The following is a 23,338-nucleotide window of genomic DNA, read 5'->3' on the forward strand; positions in this document are numbered from 1 at the left end:
GCAAAATGTTAGTCTATTAGTATTGTTAATACTGCATGTCCTCAATAAATCCATTAATAATTTCAGCAGAGTAGGATTTTACAAGCGTTTGTAACTCTTTTCAGCATAATATGTTAACAGTACTATTGTGTAGTGCGTTTGAAAATCATTTAATCAGTTCATAATTTTGCTATGACAAATATAATATGCATCCAATAATTGTTGCCATTTTAAAGCTGAGCCATTTTTCAGCTAATGAAAGGGCTGGGGCTTCAGGATATGTGAGATTTAATTTGGTGCTCAAAACCTAATATACATATTGTAACATGTGACAGCATACAATGGCACAAAACAAGACAAATCATAAGGCTTCAATGTCTTCAACAGATATAAGGCTAAAACGATTGAAACCAGAGAATTCTCTAATGAGTCTGAATACATTTGTAACCACACACACAATAAACTGCAACTTCTCCTGTAAACCAAAAGAACTGAACAGAATAGGCAGTGGATAGAGGTTATAATAACTAAAAAAAACTTACAGGGGCACCATATTACAACTCTTTTTTTCATAATCAGCATTTCCACAAACACTGCCATTCTTTGTCATGTTGATATAATTTTTCTCTGTTTTTTTTAAGTTGAAATGTAACAATAATTATCCTGTTTGAACCTTGCTTTTTTAGATTTGAGTCTTAATGCATTTGGAAGAAATACTGTGATGCCACATAAAACTTCCCACACGGTTCCACTTGTTCCCAATGTGCATGTGGTTAATTATGAGCAGTATCAGATTACATTTAGCATTTTGTAGGATCACTAAACTATTTAATGCTAACTATCAGAATATGTACTAATAGTTTCTTAATTTGAATGAGTAAAAAATACATCCATGCTGTTAGTGAGGGTTAATGTTAGACATATTTTAGCATGGAGTAACCACAAGGCTATAGGAAAAAGAAATGAATATGTTTTAAGGCAATACAAACATTTGAATGATCATTGTAGAAACTCTGAAACTGCAGTACTGGAGGGTTTGGATTCCCTGTGCCGTTCCTGACGGCTGAAACCTTAAAGGGATAGTTCACCAAAAAATGAAAATCCTGTCATTATTTACTCACCCTCAAGTTGTTCCAAACATTTTAATGTTCTGTTGAACAACCACAAAACAGATATTTTGAAGAATGTCGGTAACCATTATAAAAAAATATACCGGTATAAAAAAAATACTATGGAAGTCATTGGAGACCAGAAACAGTTTGGTTATCCAAATACTTCAAAATATCATTATTATTTGTGTGTGTGTGTGTGTGTGTCAACAGAACAAAGATACTCATACAGGTTTAGAACAACTTGAGTGGGAGTAATTGATAACAGAACTTTTATTTTTTGGTGAATTGTCCCTTTAAGAGTAAGACCATCAGCCAGTGATGTTGGAGATGTTGTCTTATGCTGATGAATGAATCTAAATGAATGTGTGACCGAACCAAATGACTGTAAATCAAACCTTTAAAGGTTACTTATAAGCGGTATTTTGCGGATAAAGTGCACCCTTAACTAAGCATGAGGGATTGAAAATCATTCTTCTACACATGCATGAAATCTTGTGTAAAGCCGTCAAGCTGGACATGACAAAAATGAAGCATATTGAAGGGCCATATATTTTCTAATTTTTCCTCGCCAGAAATCTCAAAATAATGTACCTGATGTTTTACTTTTGAGTAAACTACTTCTTTTTTTGTAATTATAAAATAAAAACTTAATAATACTTATACTCAAAAATACTACTAATAATAAATTAATTGATTGCATTACAACAATGAAAATAAGATTTTTTCACCAATTACACCCTAGTGAAAAAAACCTATACCAAAATGTATTTAAAATAAATTTACTTTATAATTCTAGTATCCTAGAAATCCAATAACATATTTACTGACATATCGCTTGAGACTTACTGATATAATAATTTGCATTAAACTTTATTTGGAGTACTTCTTTAATGGACATTTCTTAATATTAAGCCTTAAAATGTGTTTTAATACCACTATTAGTAAGGATAGTATGATCTCTGTATAATATTAAATGCAAGATATTTAAAGTGTACCTAAAGTATACTTGCAATAGTTCCACTTTAGCACAAATAAATATACTTAAGTATATCTTTAGTTGGACCTCAGCACTATTTCCGGATAACTAAAGTGCATTAAGTACAAAATTCGTTGTTCCAATTTAGCAGACTTTAAGTATATCAGTAGTATACCAAAAGTACAATTGCAGGGTATTTATATTAAATACATAACATCTAAATGTATTTGTAGTAAGCTTAGCATAAAATAAATGTATTTACAATAGTTTAGTATATTTATTTTTCACTAGGGCAGTAATGTGACTTTTTGGGGAAATGTGCTTAATTGTCATGAAAATAATGTAACAATGGAAAAGGGTCATTATTTTTTTTCTCATTTCTTTCCATTGATTTTGAGATGAAATACGACCCGGACATATTCTTGACTGGTTTTGTGGGATTTGCCTTTTAGTGATGGTGTAGTTGAAAAAAAGAAAAACATAGAAAAACAACCACAACATTTAAGATATGCACACACACACAGAAACAGGGATAGTTCATGGCGTAAAGTAACTAAAATGCAGTTGCAGGCACATTCTTGCACTGAATTATCATCAATGTTAATAATTCCACAGTTTAAGGTGCTCAGCATGGGCAGGTACTCTTAGGATCGGGTGGATGCGTCAGCCTCACTCTGCCGTCTTCTCTCTCCACATCTCTGTAGATCAGGGACTTTTGGGCTTTTAGACGACATGCCAGGCACATGAAAATGGAGTCCACGTTCTGGCTCTCCTTAGGATCTTTGGCTGATGTTTCAAACATTAGCATGTTATGGGAATCTGCAAACTTAAGGGCAGTGTTGGAAGGGACCTGGATATGGTCAAATAGATCGCATTTGTTTCCCACCAGAACTCGAGGGACTGAGGATGACACCCCGTGCCCGTTACACTCCTGAATCCAGGTCTTTAAGTTCTGGAATGAGGCCATTTTTGTGACATCATACACAAATACCACAGCATGCACATTGCGGTAGTAGTGCTCCACCATGCTCTTCCGAAAGCGCTCTTGGCCCGCTGTGTCCCATACTTGTACCTGTTAGAGAAGAAATAAGACAGAAACTAATTTCAAGGTTGCAGAGAAGGTGAAGGAGAAAACTGACCCATCAGAAATAAACTAGCATGACAATAAATAAATCTACTTTGGCCATTTTTTTAAGCATTCATGGTGCGATGATAATTCCAAATGATTACTGGTCAAATCTTTGACCTTTACTCATAATTGTATATACTGTGCTCTTTAAATGTCATAGTGTTTCCCTTTTTTAATTTATGACAACATATATTGGCTCAAAATTAAAATGATTTCAGTGTTGATGCATCTAGAATATTTAGTACTAGCTTCTATTGCATTAGATGGATGTGTTACTTTCTCAAAATACATTTATAATAATATACAAAACACACACACACACACAGATAGATAGATAGATAGATAGATAGATAGATAGATAGATAGATAGATAGATCCCGTCTGTGTGTGCATTTGTGTGTTATCTATGTATTGTCATGCCCTTTCCACCTGTCTATTGTATTTGATTGTATTTGAGTTGATAAAGTTTTTGATTTTGTTAATATTTTTTCTGAAGAAAGACAAAGATAAATAGTAATCCATTATTTTGTAGAGTGGGGTTAGAAATGTAATTTTCACCTGAGATTTGGAGCCAAATTACACAGGGGTAAAAATGACTTGAGAAAGATGGCAGCATCATTATTATTTTTTTTACACTGAGATTGGTAGCTCTATTAGCTAAAACGTTTGACTGTAGCAATCTTTGTTGCATTATATGCCAAAGGAGACAGCTCAAAAAATGGGAAAAAGCACTTCTTGTGTTTTTTGCCTCAAGTTTGCATGCCTGTAACTCAAGAAGTATTAAATATATCTTAATATCCTTATATTTTTGACCACTGAAAATGTGTTCAATTGACCAATTTACTCATGAAGGAGCATTAAGATGAAATAGCAGGTGTGATGATTTTTAAATTGTCTACATTATGGCATGTAATTTGATTCGTCTGAAATGAAAGACGATGACCAGGCGCCTTGATGCTTCATGCGATCAGAAAGAGTCATTGATATATTACTCAGAATGTAAACATTGAGCTTCCTCATGATGCTGCTGTCACACGTCCACCTAAACACACAATACAATACGGCCTGCGGAAAGAGACCAGCCCCGACAACATATCCCACCTTTATTTTCTCGCCCTCGATTTCCACGGCTTTCTCCCTGAAATCCACGCCGATGGTGGCTTCAGTCTTGCAGGGGAAGGCTCCGCCGGTGAAGCGAAAGGTTAAACAGGTCTTACCCACATTTGAGTCCCCGATGACAATGATTTTAAAAATCCGCGTCTGCACGCTGTGGTCTAGAGACGTGCTTAGGTCTAGAGACGACGTGATGTTGGCATGGCGTGAGTTGGCAGTTCTTTCTCTGTTTTCTGGGAATTCATTTGCCATAACGGTGAAATGATGTACCGAGCCTGGTGTTCACTGGTCCGGCGGTGATGGTGGTGGTGGGGATGGGGGAAGGGATGGCAGATACACTCCCTTTGCAGATGCAGGGAGTTTACATACACTGACTGACAAGTAGGCTATGCTATCTGATGCAGTAGCCTAAACGTAATTAAAATCGTATAATAGCTGAAAAATAAATGATACTGTACCCTTAGTTGAATAAAAATGACAGCATGGGTAATGGTAGTTAAATTTAAAGGGATAGTTCACCCCAAATTTAAAATTCTGTCATTATTTTACTCTCATGTTTTTCTAAACTTGCTGGTATTATTGCAGTGGAATACAACATAATTTTGGAAGAATCTTTATTTAGCTCTTTTCCAGACAGTTCTAGTGATCATATGTCATCAAAACATCATAAAAGTGTCCAAAAAGAACTCCATATGACTCGTGTTCTATGGTGCAAGTCGCCTGAAGTCATATGATTGCTTACAATGTGAGAAATAGACCAAAACAGTTATTGACGGAAAATACCCATCTGCAAAACTGTTATGTTATATGTATTTTTGTTCAGATTTAAAAAATAGAAAGGCAAGGTTTGATATCTTTGTCTACACTTGCCATTTCTAGGATGTGTCATTACTGAGCATACACTTCAGTTTTAATATGTGGAATGGAGAATGACATTTCATTGCAATCATTGCTGCATGAATCAATAATGACAGAATTTTCATTTTCAGACCTTTAACCATATTTTATTGTTCTATCATAGCTCATAGATTTATGGAGTTCATTTATGTTTCATTTATGTATCAGTCGGGGAAAATAAATCTCGACAATTGTTAATATACTGTACACTTAGAGTATGTAGCCATAAAACTAATATGTATAGAATAGCTCAGATAGTTTGGTATTATTGAGTGAATTTAATAAGAAATCCATATTCATAGTTCATATTGAGATCTGACTTGTGTTTGCAAACTTCAGTATCTTGGCAAATCTTTTGCACAAATTGTGACATTGGTGAGATCTCTTCTCAAACTCTAGAGCAGACAAATCAGATAAACACTAAAAAATCCTGTCTAGGAGATGATCTTGGCTCATTCATATCTCACTGTGATTTGTATTTCCTATGCATTAATTAGTACTATTGCTTGCTTCATCACTGTAGGGTCTTACATTTAAAATGTAATATACCTCAAATTAAATTAATAGGCCCACATTCATTTACTTAGTAATATTTTGCAATTGTGGCATTTTGTAAAATAAATGGTATAGAGTTGAAACAAAAAGACCATAATAGTATTATTTATTTGCCCACTATGGCAGTAAGTATCTTACATAATTGTGTTCTTGTCTTATTTTTTGTACAGCTACCACATCAATAGCAACATTTGTACCATACATTGCCTCATTCCACTCTGACAATACCATTTTGTTCTAACGCACTGAAGAATGCAAGAAATTCAACAGACAGTATTTCAGACAAATTGCAGACATTCTGGAATGTTTTGTACAATGTATGTTAGATTAGAAAAAAAGTTATGTAAAATGATTGTTTACTCTGTGGAATATATAAATATGTACAAACTAATATTTTTATAAATTAAAAGCAGAATACCAAAGACATCTTATCATTGGGTCAATGAATAGGCAGATCCAAAGCTAACAAACATTTAACAACATTGATGAGGGCATTTTTAAGTGCATTGGCGCACTTAATACATTTTTTAGTACAATATATAAACCCAATTTCCAGAAAAGTTGGGACATTTTGTATAATGCAATAAGAATCTTTGATATGTTAATTCTCTTGAACTTTTATTTAACTGACAAATGTACAAAGAAAATATTTCCAATGTTTTCACTGACCAACTTAATTGTATTTTGTAGATATAAACAAATTGTTTTTTTATTTTGATGGCTGCAACACACTCCAAAAAGTTGGAGACAGAGGCATGTTTACCACTGTCGCATCACCTTTCCTTTTAATTATACTTTTATATATATAGCTGATTACTATTATTATATTATATATTAAGACCCTTGATCCTCACCTGACTATGGCTTTGTAAACTTTATCCGTGTGGTTTATAATGGACTGTGGTACAGAAAAAGTGACAATGTTACACACTCTTGGCTTACTCAGGCTATTCTCTGCTGTCTCAGACGACGATATGTTTGTCCCGTCTTAGCAACCGTAGCTTCTTCGAAAGGGAGGGGTGAGCAGTGGGCTGAGCCATTAGTGCAACTCGCAACCGAACCGCTAGATGCCGCTAAAATCTACACACTGGACCTTTAAGAAATGTGATTTTTGAATTGTTTGACAATTCCCACATGAAATTTGGCACAAAGTGGTGAGCCATGACTCATCTTTGCTTGCAAAGACAGAGAATCTCCTTTTACACCCAATCACACAAATTCAATTAAATTACCAATTCACCTGCTAATTGTGGACCGTTTCAAAAGAGTTTAACTTGGAAATTCTTTTATCTTTTCACTTTAATTTGGCCTCTGTCCCAACTTTTTTGTAGTGTGTTGCAGCCATATATTTACAAAAAACAGTTAGTCAGTGAAAACATTGGAAAACTTTTCTTTGTACTTTTGTCAGTTAAAAAAAGGCTCAAGAGAATAACAAATCACAGATTGTGGATTTTATTGCATTTTTACAAAAGTCCCCAACTTTTCTGGAAATGGGGTTATATCTATATTATGGATTTCTGTCTATTGCTCAGATCACTTGAAGGTATGTTGCTTTGAAGTCCGTTCCCAAGGCATTTCTTGCATTACATTTGTAAATCCCTGAGTTCATGAGGCCTGGGTCCTGTATTACCAAATTCCCCTCCTCTGTCATGTGAATTCCACTCTGTGATGTGAAGCGACTACTGGGTACAAGTGTGGTGCGTCCAGGCAGAGTCCAAGAAATGTCTGGTTTGGGTATGCCAGCAGCTAAGCAGTTCAGAATCACAGGAGACCCCCTGTTAACTCTGGTTATTGAAGGTGGAGCATGAGTGATTTGAGGTGGAAACACCATAATACTCACTGGATATGACAATGTTGATGATCCAAATGTGTTTGTGGCTTTGCAGGTATATGTTCCTCTATCAAATTTGGTAGTTTCTTTTACCTGAAGTGTGCCGTTAGATAAATATGTTACTCTTCCAATAACTTGAGGCTTGTCCAAGACCAGGCCATTTGGAAGAGTCCAGGTAATTGTTGCCTGAGGCCAACCATCCGCATTACATGGCATATTCAGTGTCTTCCCAAATGAAATCTTCATTGTAGCAGCAGTACTTCTAATTTGAGGCTTCTGTCCAGGTTCTAACGCATAGCGCTTTTCTCCTTGTCCAGCTACATTTTTAGCCAAGCATCGATATACACCTTTGTCAATGACACCTGGTTGCATAATGTGTAAAGTCCCATTTCCCAGGAAGTGAGTGAACCGTTGAAGTTTCATGCCTGGATTCAGTGCTGTTCCATTGGGTAGAATCCAAAGAAACTCTGGCTTTGGTTTTCCTGTAGCACGACACTCCAAAGAAATGTCATCACCATCTGGTTTAAGAGGAAGAACCTCTATATTTGGCACGGAAAAGCTCGGCTTCTCAGCAAGTGATGCTACTTCCAGGTCAACTGCTAGACTTGATTCCCCTAAGAAATTCTTGGCTACGCACAGAAACCGACCTTCATCAGTCTTTCGAATGCCCCTCAATTCAAGAGTGCCATTCCTGTAGACTTGGAACCTGCCTCCCAAATATGGGGTGGGTAGAGACATGCTATAAGGTGTGGTCCAGGTGACCTGTGGCTCAGGCATACCCTCTGCTTTGCAGTCCAGCAGCAGTGTCTGGTAATACACTGCTAAAACTTTGTTCTCTGTTCGCCCACTCTGTCCATTGATTTGCGGCCCTTTAACATCAACTAGAAGCTTCACATTCTTGATGTAATCTCCTGCTGGGTTCCGTGCCACACAGGCATACTTTCCCTGATCAGCCAAAGTCAGTTTTTTTATGATCAGAGTCCCATCGTTTAGGATTTGGTATTTGACCAAAGATGAGGTAATTATCTCATTCCTTGGTGAGATCCAGATGATAGTAGGTGGTAAAACACCTGTAGCATCACACTTCATTTGGACTGATTGCCCGAAAGGTGCCCACATGGATACCTGCTCTTTAGAAGATATTTGGACTGAGTTTGGCACCATTTGGACAATTACTTTCATTGCATCCTCCCCCAGGTTGTTCTTAGCGAAGCATGTATAATTGCCTTCATCCTTTTTTCCCATTTGTTGCAACAAAAGCGTTCCATTCTCAAAGATGATATAGCGCCGGTTACGGGTTCCGCTATCATCCGACTGAAGGGCATTGTTGATCATGGTGCCATCTGGGAGGCTCCAAGAAACCTCAGGGTTTGGAAGGCCAGAAGCTACACAGTCAACCAGGAAGTTGTCTCCATTAGCTATTCTTTTATGTTGTGCCCCATTGTTCTCTATCTTTGGCGGCCTCATGAGAACCTCTACTTGGAACAGCTCCATGTCCTCACCATTTGGTCTTTGATACATGCAAAAATAATTGCCTCCATCTTTCTCAGTCAGTCTCAGGATTCTCAGAGTGCCATTGGGGAAAGCAGTGATGTGTCTTTGTGGACTGCGAACAAAAAGAGAGAAATTGTTTACACCTTTTTATGACAGCTGAACTCTTTCATTGTAATTAACTATCATAGAATAAAATAGCTCATAGAATTCTTCCTACTCTGGCTGCACACCGTGCAATTTTTTTCCCCCCTGTCCTTTACAATTGTTACTTATCAGATTTTTTCAGATATGAGTCTGGTGAGATTTTGCACAAAAACTAAGCTGGACAGAGTGGCATCTATATTCAGACTTTGTGATACTATGTGATCTATAATTTTGGTCATGATTGACAGCGCTGACTGGGAAGTCCACAACCATTCAGCGGTGCGTTTCCCATATAATGATGTAACTTACTGCATAACTCCATAGTACTATGAATCGTGGTTTGCATTGGTTTTCCGAAACCATAGTAACATGGGCACACCTCTGTTGTTTGAACCGTGTTATAGATAAAATTAACACATTTTATAATTTATGATCTTTACAACAGAACTGAATCAACACTGAACTGACTTTAGATGAACAACAGCCAAAATGCATAATTTTGAAACAATCTGTATTGTATAAAGTGCTATATAAATAAAGGTGACTTGACCAGACTTGACATTGGCTCAACATATAGGACTGTAGATAATGACATCACGTGTCAGGGTTTTTGCTTTGTAATGATTATTTATTTTGACCACTAGAGGTCCCCATAGGACTCTCGTGTCTAAATGTGTGCCTTAAGGAATCAGTGGTATTGTTTTCTCGTTCTGTGCTGTGTATTTAAGCTGGTCTGTTTCTCTGTATCTTTGCTTGGTTATTGTTGTTCCTAAGCAAGTTACTGTCGTAAGTCTGCTCTTGTTCCAAGAAGTTTTCTTTTGTGCCTTTTGGATTGTTTCCCTGAGTTTATTTTTCCAGTTTAATGAACCTTTGTCTGAGTTTTTTTCTTGAAGAGAGGGAATTTTTTGTACCCACATGCAGGTGGTGGAGTAATAATTCCTGCTAATTAATCCAATCAATTCGAGATTGCAGTTAATGTAATATTATTATAGTTAATGTAAATTAACAAACAACAGAAAGCTATTCATTTATTTTAATCACGTCATAAACCTTTGTTTGAAAGTCAGACCATGATTAACCCCAAAGGCTTGATTATTTCCACAGTAATATTATGGATGTGTTAAATATCACTGTAGTAATATATATATATATATATATATATATATATATATATATATATATATATATGTGTGTGTGTGTGTGTGTATGTGTATTATGTAAAATACTTTGCCTTAATGAATGTTCATTAACTTTAGCATTGAGTGATAATATCCCAAAATGCTTAACAAGTAACAAATACTGTATTTACCTACTTAAGAAATGTTACAGTTAACACTGCTAATAGGGATAATAAGTGTAAAGCATCCATGTGAAAACACACCTGGAAAGAGACGTGAGAATTTGGGGGAAAAAACGAGAGATTATCAGTGCATTACAGTGAATTATTCATGGGATATATTGTAAATTAAATCAGGAGAGCAGACCACAAATGCACAGTAGGCCTATATGTTGTCTTTTTTCATGTTACAGCGGAATACAATGAAAAAAGAAAATAGGAGGAAAAGAATGTAGCGACTGAAAAGAGCTCTTACCATATTCTTGTGATGCAATATCACATTAAAATACCAAGCGTTATGTTATTCTTCTGACGTCTAAAAATAAAAGTTTAAGGGAAATTGATAGCTCATTCAGTCAAAATGGCTGATGTGGATTTTTTTGTAGTGCAACCTTATTATTTGAAATTATTTGTTTCAGTCTTTTTGAATGGAAGTTCCCCAAACCGGAAGTGCCACCCATAATTCAAAATGCATTGGGCTTGTCAGGAAAAAGGTGGATTGGTTCTTCATTAAAAATGTTGTAGCAAAAGTCACATTGTATGACTGTGAACTAGAGGTCTGCACTCCCGCGGGAGTCCCGCGGGACCCGCGGGTCCCGACGCAAAACAGTGCGGCGCGGGACAAATTTTTAAAGGTCATTGCGGGAGCGGGCGGGATGATGAGGTGCACTTGCGGGTGCGGGTGGGAGGGATGATACGCTGCACTCCCGCAAATTAAATATGAGTATAAAGTAAAATATATAAATGATTAAAGTAGCGTACATAATTTGTAGTTGTGAGGGAGATTCTGATTGGCAGCAATAAAAACGTTTTAAGCAGCCTAAACTTGTGAATGTTGTCGGGTAGGGCGGGGCCTAATCTCACGCACACTTGTTTAGAGACAATTCCTTTCCCGCTGCTCCGAGTTCGAATTCGAAAGCTAGTTCAAGTTCAAAATAGACAGCATGGACGAGGAACAGAGCGCCTCTAGTGCTTCAGATAAAGTACTGTTGTGAATATTATGCTGTTCGTAATATGGGACCAATAAATATGTTACCAAGTATTGGTAAGGAATTTTGTGTGCACGCATTTTTTTCCCCAAGACCTTTTGTCAGACAGAAAGTGCGGGCGGGAGCGGGACATTATATCACAGATGCGGGCGGGAGCGGTACTAAAAATGACAAATCTTTGCGGGAGCGGGCGGGAGCGGGACTGAACACTGCGGGAGCGGGCGGGAGCGGGTCTGAAAATTGTGTCCCGCGCAGACCTCTACTGTGAACCAAAATTTCAGGAATTTTAATAAGATTTATTTTTATTTTTTTTACATAATTTAATTTTGATTAATTTTAATTCTAGGCATAATAATGACTGACTAATGTTAATTTTTTTTTATCTAACTGCTTTAAGTAGCCTGTTGTATAGCTGGCTGAGCATTTAGACAAATTGCCCTTGCATCCCACTCTGTTACTGTATTGTCTGGATCAGCAGGGGTTGTTTGGGCTGAGACAGACTGCTTGTTTAATCTCCGCCAGACATTATTTGAATTCCACTAGTGATGAAGTTGGCCTGCTGTGAGTTTGAGAGCATATGTCAGCTTGAACAGTGAGGACCAATAATTGCTCAAAAGAGAAAAGTAAAACACTTAATAAAGGAGAAATAACAATACAGCTGTGATGGCTTGACTTAAATAATACCACTGTATGATTGTTATGAAGGGGAAAAAAAGTTCCCACGTTATGAAGCAGACAAACTCTTTATTATTTTATATTAGAACAAATGTTAAAATCTTGCTAGATAGAGCATGTATACATTTAGCTTATATTTAATTACATAAAACATGTTACCTGTACTGATGTTCCAGTATGGTTTTAGATGGCAGTCTCCAGACTGTACCTCTGTGGGAACCTATGGACTCTGGACAATGCAAGAAAACTGTGGATCCATATGTTGCCTTGACACTGTGTTGCTGGTATAGGCCTTTCCAGGGGCCAGGAGCCTCTTGCCTAACATCCATCTGCACCGTTCTTTTAGCAAAACCCACTGGGTTGGTTGCTGAGCACTCATACCTCCCTGAATCATTGGGAGTGACGTTCTTTATATAAAGTGTTCCATTTGGGAAAATAAATATCCGGCTTCCAATAAACTGTGTGGGCTTGATTTGTGAACCATCAGGGAGAATCCACTTAATAAGAGGGAATGGCTCTCCTTTAGCAGTGCAATCCACATATATGTTTCTTCCAACATTCATAAACATTGTCTCATATGACATCTCAACAATTATTGGAGGTAGCGCTGCAACACGAATGTGGTATGTGAGTGTATCAGCTCCTGCTACATTGCTGGCAATACACTTATAATCACCTTTACTGGAAAAGTTTGCTGAATGAATACTCAGTGTTCCATTTGGAAGAAGAGATATTCTTTGGTCAAGGGTACCAATGTCTCGCACAAACGTCCTATCTGGAAGAATCCATGAAATCTGAGCTTCTGGTTTACCCAAAGCAATACAGTCCAAGCTGACTGGGTTTCCCAAAAATACTGAGACATCTCTGGCCCTTGAACTCATGATTTTTGGATGCTGAGTCTGGACAACAAGGGTAACTACCATGCGGTCTGAGCCAAATTGGTTTTGAGCTGTGCAAAGGTACTGGCCTCTGTCTTGAAGCTGGACATTTTTAATCACAAAAGTACCATTTGAAAAGACCTCAAATCTTTGTCCAAGTTTTGTGTTGGTCTGAATTGTTGCACCTGTAAAGGAGTTGGAAAAAAGAATCAAGCATAAACATCAACAAACTAATACATTTTTTTACAAGCCATTACAGAAGATAATTACAGCTGTAATTACAAGCAAGTTTTTTTTATATACGTACAATGTAAAAACATTTATGCACACAATAAGTGCAATGTATCAAATTATTTTTTTAAAGGGGTCATATGATGGTTCTAAAAAGAACATTATTTTGTGTATTTGGCTTAATGCAATGTGTTTATGCGGTTTTAGGTTTAAAAAAAGTAATTATTTTACACATACTGCACATTATTGTTGGTCCTCTATGCCCCAGGTTTCTGAAACGTGTTTATGTTTACAAAGCTCATCGTTCTGAAAACTGCGGTGTGCTCTGATTGGCCAGCGATTCAGTGCATTGTGATTGGCCGGAAAACATTAAGCATGTGACGGAAATGTCACACACCTTACCATATTTGGAACATCAGCTCCCAAAGTAATAATGACTGATGATAATGTCGGTACTACCTTGTCAATTCGACCCCGAATCTGATCCGGTATCTGGTAAATGGAGATGACCAAGCTGATCGATCAACTTTGTCAGCGCGAAAGGGGGGAAGGGGGAGTGGGGGCACTATGTAAACATAAAACCATGTCTGCATTTGTGATCGTAGAAATGACAAACAAGCGGTACTCTATACTGCTCAAAACTCGCGTTTGAATAGTCCTTAGCGAATTCTTTAAATCCGAAAACATACTTACAGGCTGTGTCTGTGAGTCAGAAGCGCCAGTTATGAAACTCTGGCCCCACACACTGACGTAGATTTGCGGGGGCGTGTTTGAACGAAGCGTTTTAGGAAGACGTGGCTAAGCCTTAACTTTTACAAAGAATATCTCTTTAGGTTTGAGACTTCGAGCTTTGTAACTCTGCAGTTTTTATACATGCACAAACAGCTACATAACACACTAAAGAAAAAGGAAAACAAGAAATCACATCATATGACCTCTTTAAATGTTAGTACATAGTAGATAAAAACACCTAAAATAAAGTGGGACCAAATTATGTATAGCTCTCACAATGGGGTCTTTCAGCTTTTTTTATAGCTGCTAGTGAACTTCCAAAGCAGGGGTATGTAGAGTGACCTCTAGGACAAAACAAATTGATATTTTATAATATAATATATAATTATAATTTTCAGTTGCACTGTAGGGTCACTCAAAAAAAAAAAAAAAAAAAAGAAGAACGGGAAAAAAAAGAGAGTAATAGTGCATGCTGGCCAACCTATCTCACAAAGAGAAGCCACAATAATAATTCTGGTATTAGAAATCTATCTAAATATTTTATGGTTTTATTTTCAATAATTTTAGGACAAGTGAAAACTGTCACATGCATGTTCAATTTGGCTAATATAGTTGGCCAAATAAATGTGATCAGTTTTGGTATTATCTTGGGCAATTATTAAGCATGATTAAGCATTTGTTTACTGTCAAAGTTAAGCACACTAAGCACAGAAGTTTTGTAATGAAAAATCGCCTAACCTGTTGAAACTTTGGTCCATGAAACAACAGGTTTGGGGTCCCCAGATGATCTACAGGACAAGAGCACATCTGCCTCTGCTAGAGCAGATACAGTAACGGATTCAGTTGCTGTGATCCTGGGTTTAACACCACTACCCATCAGGTTTGGAAAGGGAATGGCAGTGATCTTTGCTCCAAAATGACTGTAGTGCCAGCGACTACCATAGGGTACGCTTGCTGTGGAGGGTGGTTTGTTTGTATATGCTAGTAAGGATGGGGGAGTCACAGGCTTGTAGGTGCATGGGACATTTGGTGTTTGGTGAGGCTGTGAGGTGGGATAATATGTCCTTGACTTAGAAGTGACAATCTTTCCCAGTTGGGCTTGTCGATATGCATCAAGCTGTGATTGTCTATATCTGTTTCTGAGCCTGTTGAAAAGTAATTGGTTGCGTACATGAGATGAGCTGACATGCGGAGCTATGGTCCTCAGAAAGGAAGCTGTTGCTGACCTAGAAAAGTAAGCAGTGGGCTTTGCTGTTTGAGCAGTGATTTCAGGCAAGTTGGTGACCCCTGCACCCCTTTGTTGGAAATACCAAGTTTTGTCTTGGGAATGGTGGTGCCTTGAGCTATGAACTGTGGGCCAGAAGGGAATGCCATAGTTCTTGGCCCAGAAGGGAGACTGTGTGTAGGGATGTGGTGTAATTGAGATTTGTTTTTTTGGTGTATTCTTTTGGATTAGCCAAGGGTGAATAGGCACACCATTAGGATGCATTCCCCAATTGTAAACACTCAGTTGGTCCACAATAGTTAAGGTTGGTTTCCCAGTCGTATGTGCTCTTTTTGTTTCTGAAGCATTTATGTTGCTGGTTTGAAGATTAGGGATGGCTGTTGCCGAAATTGGCCTTGCCTTATTGTCATTTGGTTGGCTAAAAATTATCTCTCTGTTTTCATGATTATACCTGTTTATCTGTCTGGGGGCAAGTGTAGCAGGAACTACTTCAGTTTCTTGCGGAGGTGTTGTACTTAGGAGCTGAACTAACCCAATGTGTTTTGTTTCTCCTTTAAATTCATTAAGCTTCTCCTTTTTTAGGAATGTTGTTATAGGTTTTTTAAGAAGATCTTCTGTGACAGCAATGGCTAAGCTTTCAATTACTGGGTAAGTAGGAGAAACTTCTAAAATCATTGATGTTTTGTTTTGGGTTGGAGGATAAGAGTTAGTGATCACAGTCTTGACTGGAGATTGGGTGAATGGTACTGCTGTAGTGTAAGCTAGGGGGAAATTTGGTCTCTTTGGACGTGGTCTACGTGATAGAGGCCTACGGTGCCTATATGGGAATCTTCGTCTTTGGTTCCAGATGGAATTAATTTTAACCCTTATTTTCTCTTCTATTGTGTGTCTGTCTACCTGTTTTACCAGCTGTGTCTTAGGTTCAGGTACAGTTGTTGCGTCCATGTTTACTAAAGTCAAATCTGAAATGTTGGAATCAGTTGTCTCGTAAATAGATTTGTCTCCTTGTGAAGTTTCTTGCTTTTCGTACTCACTTTGGGGTGGTGGTTTCAGCTGTTTCGCATTGTAATTGTCTATGCTTGAACTTATGCTAGGACTGCTTGCTGTAACATCTGTTTGAGTAGTTTGAAAGGTGTCAGCTGTCGAAGGGGTGGTGGTTGTAGTCATTGACGACTCTGTCACTGTTTTTGAGGTTTTTGTATTTTGTAGTTGCGTTGTAACTGGTGGCTCTTTGACAGAGTTATTCGGTTTTCTCACACTCTCCTTTTTTTTATTTTCTTTTGCATTTTGTCGGACAATGCCATCTCTGTATTTTCCACTGACCCTCTGAGGTGTTAGTTTAGCAGTTGGTTCATATCCTGACCCTTCGCTGTCTTCACTCTCAAAAAGCGGCAATTCACCATTAGATACAGTAACACCTTTTTGTGCTTCTTCCTTTTTAGCAGTTACAACAATTAGATGAGACAACATATCAGCCCCATAGAGGTTAGCTGCTAAACAGCTATACTCTCCAGCATCCTCGTAAGTCAGTTTTTTGATTATCAAAGTGTTGTTCTGTGACACGTACACCCTTCCTTTCATGTCTGATGCTTTTAGAATTTGATTGTTTGGAAGGTACCATCTTGTCTCAATTGGATGAGGAGATGTTACTAAACAGGGAAGACTAAGAGTGTCCCCATTCTCCACAGACATCCTCTTTCCATTTAAATCACTAGGACTTAACAGACGCATCCTTACTGTGACTCTATAGGAGACAATGTCTACATTAGTGCCTGTCCTCACAAAGCAATGGTAAAGTCCAGAGTCTGCTATACTTGCATTTTTGATTACTAGTCTGTAATTCTCTAACCTTAATTTATGGGAATCAGTTTGATCCACTGTTGTTAAGTCTGGAAGCATCCACTCCACATGCTGATGCCCTGTGCTGAGCACACTACAATCCAGACTGACTTCAGAGTGTTCTAGTACTGACTGAATTCTCCCTGGAGCTCCTCTTTGGATCATAGCCCAGGAGGAGACCACATCCTCCTCATCCCCTCTTCCAATGATGTTCTTTGATATAAAAGTGGAGAAGTTCAGCACTAGTTTTTTAGTTGTGGTTTTGCGCCTGTTCAGCTGAAGGGCGACCTTTGGTTGTAAAAGCCAGGCTGGTTCAGCTATTAAGTGTCCTTTGAGCTCTGTAAAATAAGGTGATTCCTCACTTGAGGCTTGAGAGTATTGAAAAGTCACCTGGGAAGAATTTCCAAGTCTGGTTCCCCGTTCCAAAATAGCTGGGCTCTCATAGTAATAGGCAACTAACCTCCAAAGGTTCTGAAGAGCATCTCTATCGATCTCACACTCCAGCAGTGTACGTAGAGTCACATTTACAGCAATCTCATCTGTTCTTCTCACTGGCTCCCACACCATGGAGGTGTCTTCAACAGGACGTGTTACATTACAAGCCACGTGTGCTCGATTCCCATGGCTGTCAGAGAGAACAAAGGTCAGGTGGCCAAGAGGATGCTCCAAGTCCTTGATGTAAGGAGAATCTGGCTCCTGATCTTCCCACCCGCTACTCTCTCCGATTTTTAGAGGGGACTGAAGGGAGGGTTGGCCACAGGTGAGTTGATTGGTTGAAAGCTGGAAGATCTGGCTGTTATTCAAAGGCTGTGGTGAGGCACATGCAGCACAGTTGCCAGCATCTCCAGAGTCACGGTCCTTTTTGCACTTAATAACTCCTAGAAAGAGAGAGAGGGATAGAGAATGTTTCAGTAAAAAAAAACATTTTCTTTGTTTGCCTTTTCAGTTATTTACAGCCAGTAGAGTTGTACACATTCAACCTTAAATGTAATGTTACAATACAATGCATCTAAGGGCCAATTCACACCGCACAGACAAACGCCAACAATCACCCCAAAAAAAAGGTTGGCCGTTAGATTTACAATTTTATGAAAAATAACTATCATGTTTACGCTGCCCCAACAGACACTGACAACTCAAGCACCCACGAAAATAGTTGAGCACCCACAGAAAGACACAAGATGTTCTCCATTCAATTTAACCAATAAAAATAAAAGATTTGCTTTTAGACACAACTTTCTTCTCGTCGCTTTATGACAACTGTAAAGGCACTATATACAAAAGTGTTTTACCCTTTATAGTTCATTTGAGGCTGTTTCTATGGCGTTAAATGTTGAGAGCCCATTATTGTAATGCGAGAGTGCATCCATGTAATGAATTTCTCCGCTTGCAAGCATATTTCTTTCACTCTAGCACAAAATTTACTGGACGCGTACTTACAAATATGGCTCTGCCCTCGCTCAGATTTTACGCGTGCATGCTCAAACTTTGTCCAGTGTGCTCTCACGAATCTCGTTGCTTTTTCTGTAGAATTGTCTTGAAGTTTGTTCAGAAACATGCCATTTTCACTACAAGGATAATTTACTAAGCACAACCAGCACCTACACGCAGTCTTTGCAAGGAACTTGCCTCATCGTCATGGCAACAGTTTGTGGCCTGGTCAGATTACGTAAAAGTTTGTTGCCGTTTGTTGGAAAATCATATCACACTGCTCAGACATTCCACGACCCAACAAACACCGATTGAACATGTTCAGTCGGTTGAAAACAAAACCCGACCAACTGCTACAAATGCTGACAGGGGTTACACACTGATCCAACAAATTCCGACAGATTTGTTTGTTGGCATTTGTCTGTGCGGTGTGAATTGGCCTTAAGACTGATGATAAATGTGACTATTTAAAATAAATTATGTTTGAACACTCTATCTGAGAAGTTCAAAATAGTTATTTTTTTTCAGTTTTATTTTATTTTATTCCCATTATATAAAATTCTGAGTGAGTGATGCAAAGGTTGGAAAATACAATCAATGTAGTTTCACCCTCATGATTTTTGTCCCACTCCAAGAGCCAATGTAAGTGGCAGTCACAGGCCCAGGGGTTTCCATGCAGGGATATGATTTCCAGCCTGTTCAAGTGCTGCAGAGTTCCAGGCAGCAGGTATTCGAGTTGGTTCTCTGCCAGGTGCAGGTGTCGCAGTCCTGAGCTCCAAAATGTGCCCAGGACTGAGACAGTAATAAATGTGTGAGAGTGAAGGTCCTGCAGTCTGTTTCCCTCCAGTTGCAATAGCTTTAATGATGTGAGTCCTCTGAATGAAAAGGGCTCAATGAAGTCAATATGGTTGTGGTCTAAATGAAGCCGTACAAGGCTTGTCAAGCCCTCAAACAAACTGGGATCAACTCTTTTTAGTTTGTTGTAGCTCAACTTGAGTATCTGTGCCGAAGAAGAACAACAATTATTCAAATGCTATTTCAAAGTCATGTCTCATCACTATTTATATAGACACAAAGAAGCTACAAGTTAAATATTTATATTTTTATATTTTTATATTTTTATATATTTAAATAGTTAAATATAATGTGTTTTGTACATCTAATATAACCATATATGAATATATACCTGGAGGGAACGGAGGTGGTAAAAGGATCCGGAAGACACAGAGGAGATATCGTTTCCATGGAGCATAAGCATTTCCAATTGCCTTAGGTTCACAAAATCTGAAGACCCAATCGTGCCAATGCTGTTATAGCTTTGCAGTAGACAAAGACGATTTAGAAAAAAATGTTAGCTTAAGACATATCACATTGGTTACACCTTAATTTTGTAAGATACACTCTAATCAACACCAATTTTGAACATAAATTAACTAATAAAATTTAATTAAAGAAATTCATACAACCACAAGTGTCACAATACCCTTTTTTTCTTTATTTTGAGTATCAACTTCTTTTTGTCAAGTGTTTTGCTTAAAAAGTGTGTTTATGCTGTGTGGCTTAAGTGTTCATCTTGGGGCCTCTTTATATGCACATTTGTATTTAAACATGAATATGTTTTTTGTCTGCCAGTAGTTCTTTAGCTAAAAGCAAAAGCCAACAACACAGTAGCTTACCCTAAGTTGAGTCTTTCTGTGTCCTGGGGTAGGTTTCGTGGGGCAGAGGGGAGGTGACGGAAGGTACAGTGAACTTCCTTAGGGCTGGGGCAACTACAGGACCTTGGGCATGCATTCAGGCAGCATGATGGCAAGATGAGCAGCAGATACAGAGCTGCCAACATCAGGAGAGTAGGTACACCCACTGGAGCCATGTCCCGCTCATGCCATTATCTGATTTAGGAACAGTGTGACTGCAAATCACATACAGTACAATGTAAGCAATTTGTTGATACAAATCAAGTAACAGCAATCAGTCTACAGTTTCACTTGCAAAAGATAGAAATAACTGAAAGTTAAGATTAAGCAAAAAACTAATTTATATGTTTAAAAAAAGATTTGAACTTATGTTGGATTGATGTTGAATGTCTCCTAGAAACTTTTTTAATTTGCCATATAACAATACCCCCGAAGTGTAATGACTCATAAACCTCTGAAAGTTGTGCCCATGCCTGACTAGCAGAGATAACATATTGCAACATTTTTTTAAAAACAATCCACATATGTCTCTTGAAAGAATTACTAAGGAACTGTGATTCAAGGAACATACTACACATCTGTGTATTTGATCCGTTACAGGTGTAATGTAATCAATTATAATGACAATGTGAAAGAACTTAAGTTTCACTAAATAAAAAAAAGGTTATTTATTAAAATTAATAATCTGTAGACACTGTGTAGTGTGACCAAATTTTACCAATTATAATTACTGCACATGTTTAGGAATATTTACTGTTTTGTACATACAACACATATATTGCTATGTTATTTACACACACAATTTGCTCAAATGTTTGTCTCAGGTAAAGCATTGCATGTGTTTCCTACCACAATCTGGCAACTCATCCACAGCTTAATTACACAAACTACATTTAAGAGGAAGAAGAAAAGTGTAGCACTTTCTAAATACAAAAAAATGTTTCGATTTTGAGACACAGAAATGCATTTTATGCAATGTTTTGCATTTTAATTACTTTTCTGCCAGCTTTGGTTACTCAAATCTGATGTTTAGTGCAGAGCGGCCAAAAAGGTGAAACGTCAAGCATGATTTATTCAGCTGACTGAGGCCTGATGATGACCCATGATGACTTCAGACCCTTTTGGACAATTTTATTCTCTCTGCATTCCTGTCTCTTTCATGCTGCTACCAGCTGCTGGTAGGATAACTACTCTATTTCAGGATACTGACTGAATGAATATTTACATGGGCCTGTAAGTAAGTCCAAAAATTTACATCCAGTACTATTATCTGGTTTGGCATTTGAATGTATTATGAATGAATGAATTATGATTGGTCTAACTGCTGTTTCACACCCTATTTGCACAGAAAACTACTTGCACTGTATAAAAGGATCTAGTGGCAGCTTATGCAATAAAGCATAATCATTTTACTATATCTTGCAAATTATAGGATCTCTAGTAATATTAAAGTTTTACACAAATTAGTTCTGCTTTGACTTTTGAGGGCATAATTTATGTTGAAATTAATTCAAATTGATCTTTGGCGGCTTGAATTACTGTGGAATACTGGCTGACTGCCCTGGAACTCAAGACAGAGATTCACATCACTTTTAAAATATTAACTAAATTCATACATAATTATATCAAAGATATTTAAAAAATCATAAAACCTCAATGCTTCTTTTGAAGTTAACTTTTGCTCAGGCTTCAGGTCTGCTTTATATGCAAGGTCATAACTCAAATTTATGTGAATTTATTCAAATAGGATAAAACTAAGATTCTAATGAAACCATAAAGTTCCCCAATGTCCAAGAGGAACTACAGTGCAATTCTGAATATGCACTGAAATATGAATGACCAAGAAAGCTCAGAAGGGGAAAAAAAAATAAAAAAAATGGCATGCTATTTGTGATAATTAGATGCTGAGACAGATCTCAACTTGAGTGCCTTGGAACAAATATTGCGTCTTACCTCAAGATTCCTGCGTTACAGGTGAAGATGAAGTGTATAATTGTTTGCAGATGACTTGTAAAAGTTCCGTAATTTTGTTTATCCCTGTACTTGACTGAGCAGGAACTGTCGGTACTCTGAGTGATGGAGGCTTATCTGGAGAAAGTCGGACTCCAGGAGTAGCTAGCAGTCAACTACATCTGGAGAAGTGCTTAACTCCCACCTACACTCCTCCTCTGGCCTCTACAGGGGGAGGGAATGCTGGGAGACTTGGCTTCCGCCCATCCCCTCTCTTCCTCCATTACCTGCGCTTCCTGAATTTGGTTCCTGATGTTTCTCTTTCTACTTGTGCCTGCACTTTGCTCTCTTCTAACTCCACTCTTTTCTTACTCACTGTTCTGTTTTCTCACTTTTAAAACACATTAATGAGTCTTGAGCATATGCACACACATGCTCACCTCAGTGTGTCCCACGCACACTCCTTTTCATTTTCAGAGATTCACATTCTGTTTATCATTCCCCCTTCTGTTCTGTCTCCAGCAGTTCCATGAACTTTTCAAAGGCCACGAGAGCTTATTTTCTAAAGCATGATTAATGCATGAGAGACTAATTGCCTGTGACAAAACTATTGTTTGCAAAATATTAATCAAATCAACTGGTCATAGAATAAATTAATGGGAAAGAGTATCACCAAAGTTCACTGTCAAATAGGCACAATATTACTATGCTCATTTGGTAACCTTGAGTAAAAAAGCTGGTCAATTAAAGGACTTTTAAAGATTTTCATCTTTACGAACTGAAGGATGATTCATTTTTTTTCTTTGTATTTGATTTAGTCTGCCACAGAAAATAATTTTGACTTCAGTAATGGATTTACAATGGAAGAAATGTAAAGTTCCCTTTCCCTCTCTGGTAATCTTACTGTGTATGTATCACAAATAGATTTATGTACAGTGTTATGTACAGTGTACCCGTCGATAATGCAATAATACTGTATGGGACTATACTATATTTTAGTTAACTTTCTTAAATGTATTTTGTGGTAAGGATTTTGCTAATACAAAAAATGGTCCAGCACAACGCAAAAACAATCGGCCTAGCAACAAGACAAACACTATTACAGTAATATACTTAACCGTTGTGATT

At 37.7% G+C, this 23,338-nt stretch overlaps 2 protein-coding genes across 2 annotated transcripts; both read right to left on the reverse strand.

Annotated features, from left to right (window-relative positions):
- Window positions 1-250: 250 nt before the first annotated feature.
- rab33a (RAB33A, member RAS oncogene family) lies at window positions 251-4,675 on the reverse strand. The gene is made up of 2 exons (XM_077235747.1): window positions 4,298-4,675; window positions 251-3,139 (listed from the first exon to the last, which is right to left on the reverse strand). The coding sequence occupies exons 1-2, from the start codon at window positions 4,559-4,561 to the stop codon at window positions 2,693-2,695; spliced, it is 711 nt and encodes a 236-aa protein (XP_077091862.1). The 5' UTR covers window positions 4,562-4,675; the 3' UTR covers window positions 251-2,692.
- Window positions 4,676-5,838: 1,163 nt separating this feature from the next.
- Window positions 5,839-22,423, reverse strand: LOC143744321 (matrix-remodeling-associated protein 5). Its single transcript, XM_077235749.1, has 7 exons — window positions 22,214-22,423; window positions 20,243-20,475; window positions 19,753-19,882; window positions 19,176-19,566; window positions 14,810-18,013; window positions 12,390-13,293; window positions 5,839-9,198 (listed from the first exon to the last, which is right to left on the reverse strand). The coding sequence occupies exons 2-7, from the start codon at window positions 20,434-20,436 to the stop codon at window positions 7,290-7,292; spliced, it is 6,732 nt and encodes a 2,243-aa protein (XP_077091864.1). The 5' UTR covers window positions 20,437-20,475; window positions 22,214-22,423; the 3' UTR covers window positions 5,839-7,289.
- Between the last annotated feature and the right edge of the window lie 915 nt (window positions 22,424-23,338).

The sequence above is a fragment of the Siphateles boraxobius genome, unplaced genomic scaffold (genome assembly GCF_051911475.1).
Source record: "Siphateles boraxobius isolate OS27281-9 unplaced genomic scaffold, OSU_SipBor_1 2, whole genome shotgun sequence".
NCBI lineage: Eukaryota > Metazoa > Chordata > Actinopteri > Cypriniformes > Leuciscidae > Siphateles > Siphateles boraxobius.

Coding starts and splice junctions, on each gene's coding strand:
- LOC143744321 (XM_077235749.1), bottom strand. CDS start 20,436: ATGGCTCCAGTGGGTGTACCTACTCTCCTGATGTTGGCAGCTCTGTAT. Junction 18,014..19,175: donor GTGGGACAAAAATCATGAGG/GTGAAACTACAT, acceptor CTCTCTTTCTAG/GAGTTATTAAGTGCAAAAAG. Junction 13,294..14,809: donor ATGGACCAAAGTTTCAACAG/GTTAGGCGATTT, acceptor ACTCCTTTACAG/GTGCAACAATTCAGACCAAC.
- rab33a (XM_077235747.1), bottom strand. CDS start 4,561: ATGGCAAATGAATTCCCAGAAAACAGAGAAAGAACTGCCAACTCACGC. Junction 3,140..4,297: donor TCGAGGGCGAGAAAATAAAG/GTGGGATATGTT, acceptor CTTCTCTAACAG/GTACAAGTATGGGACACAGC.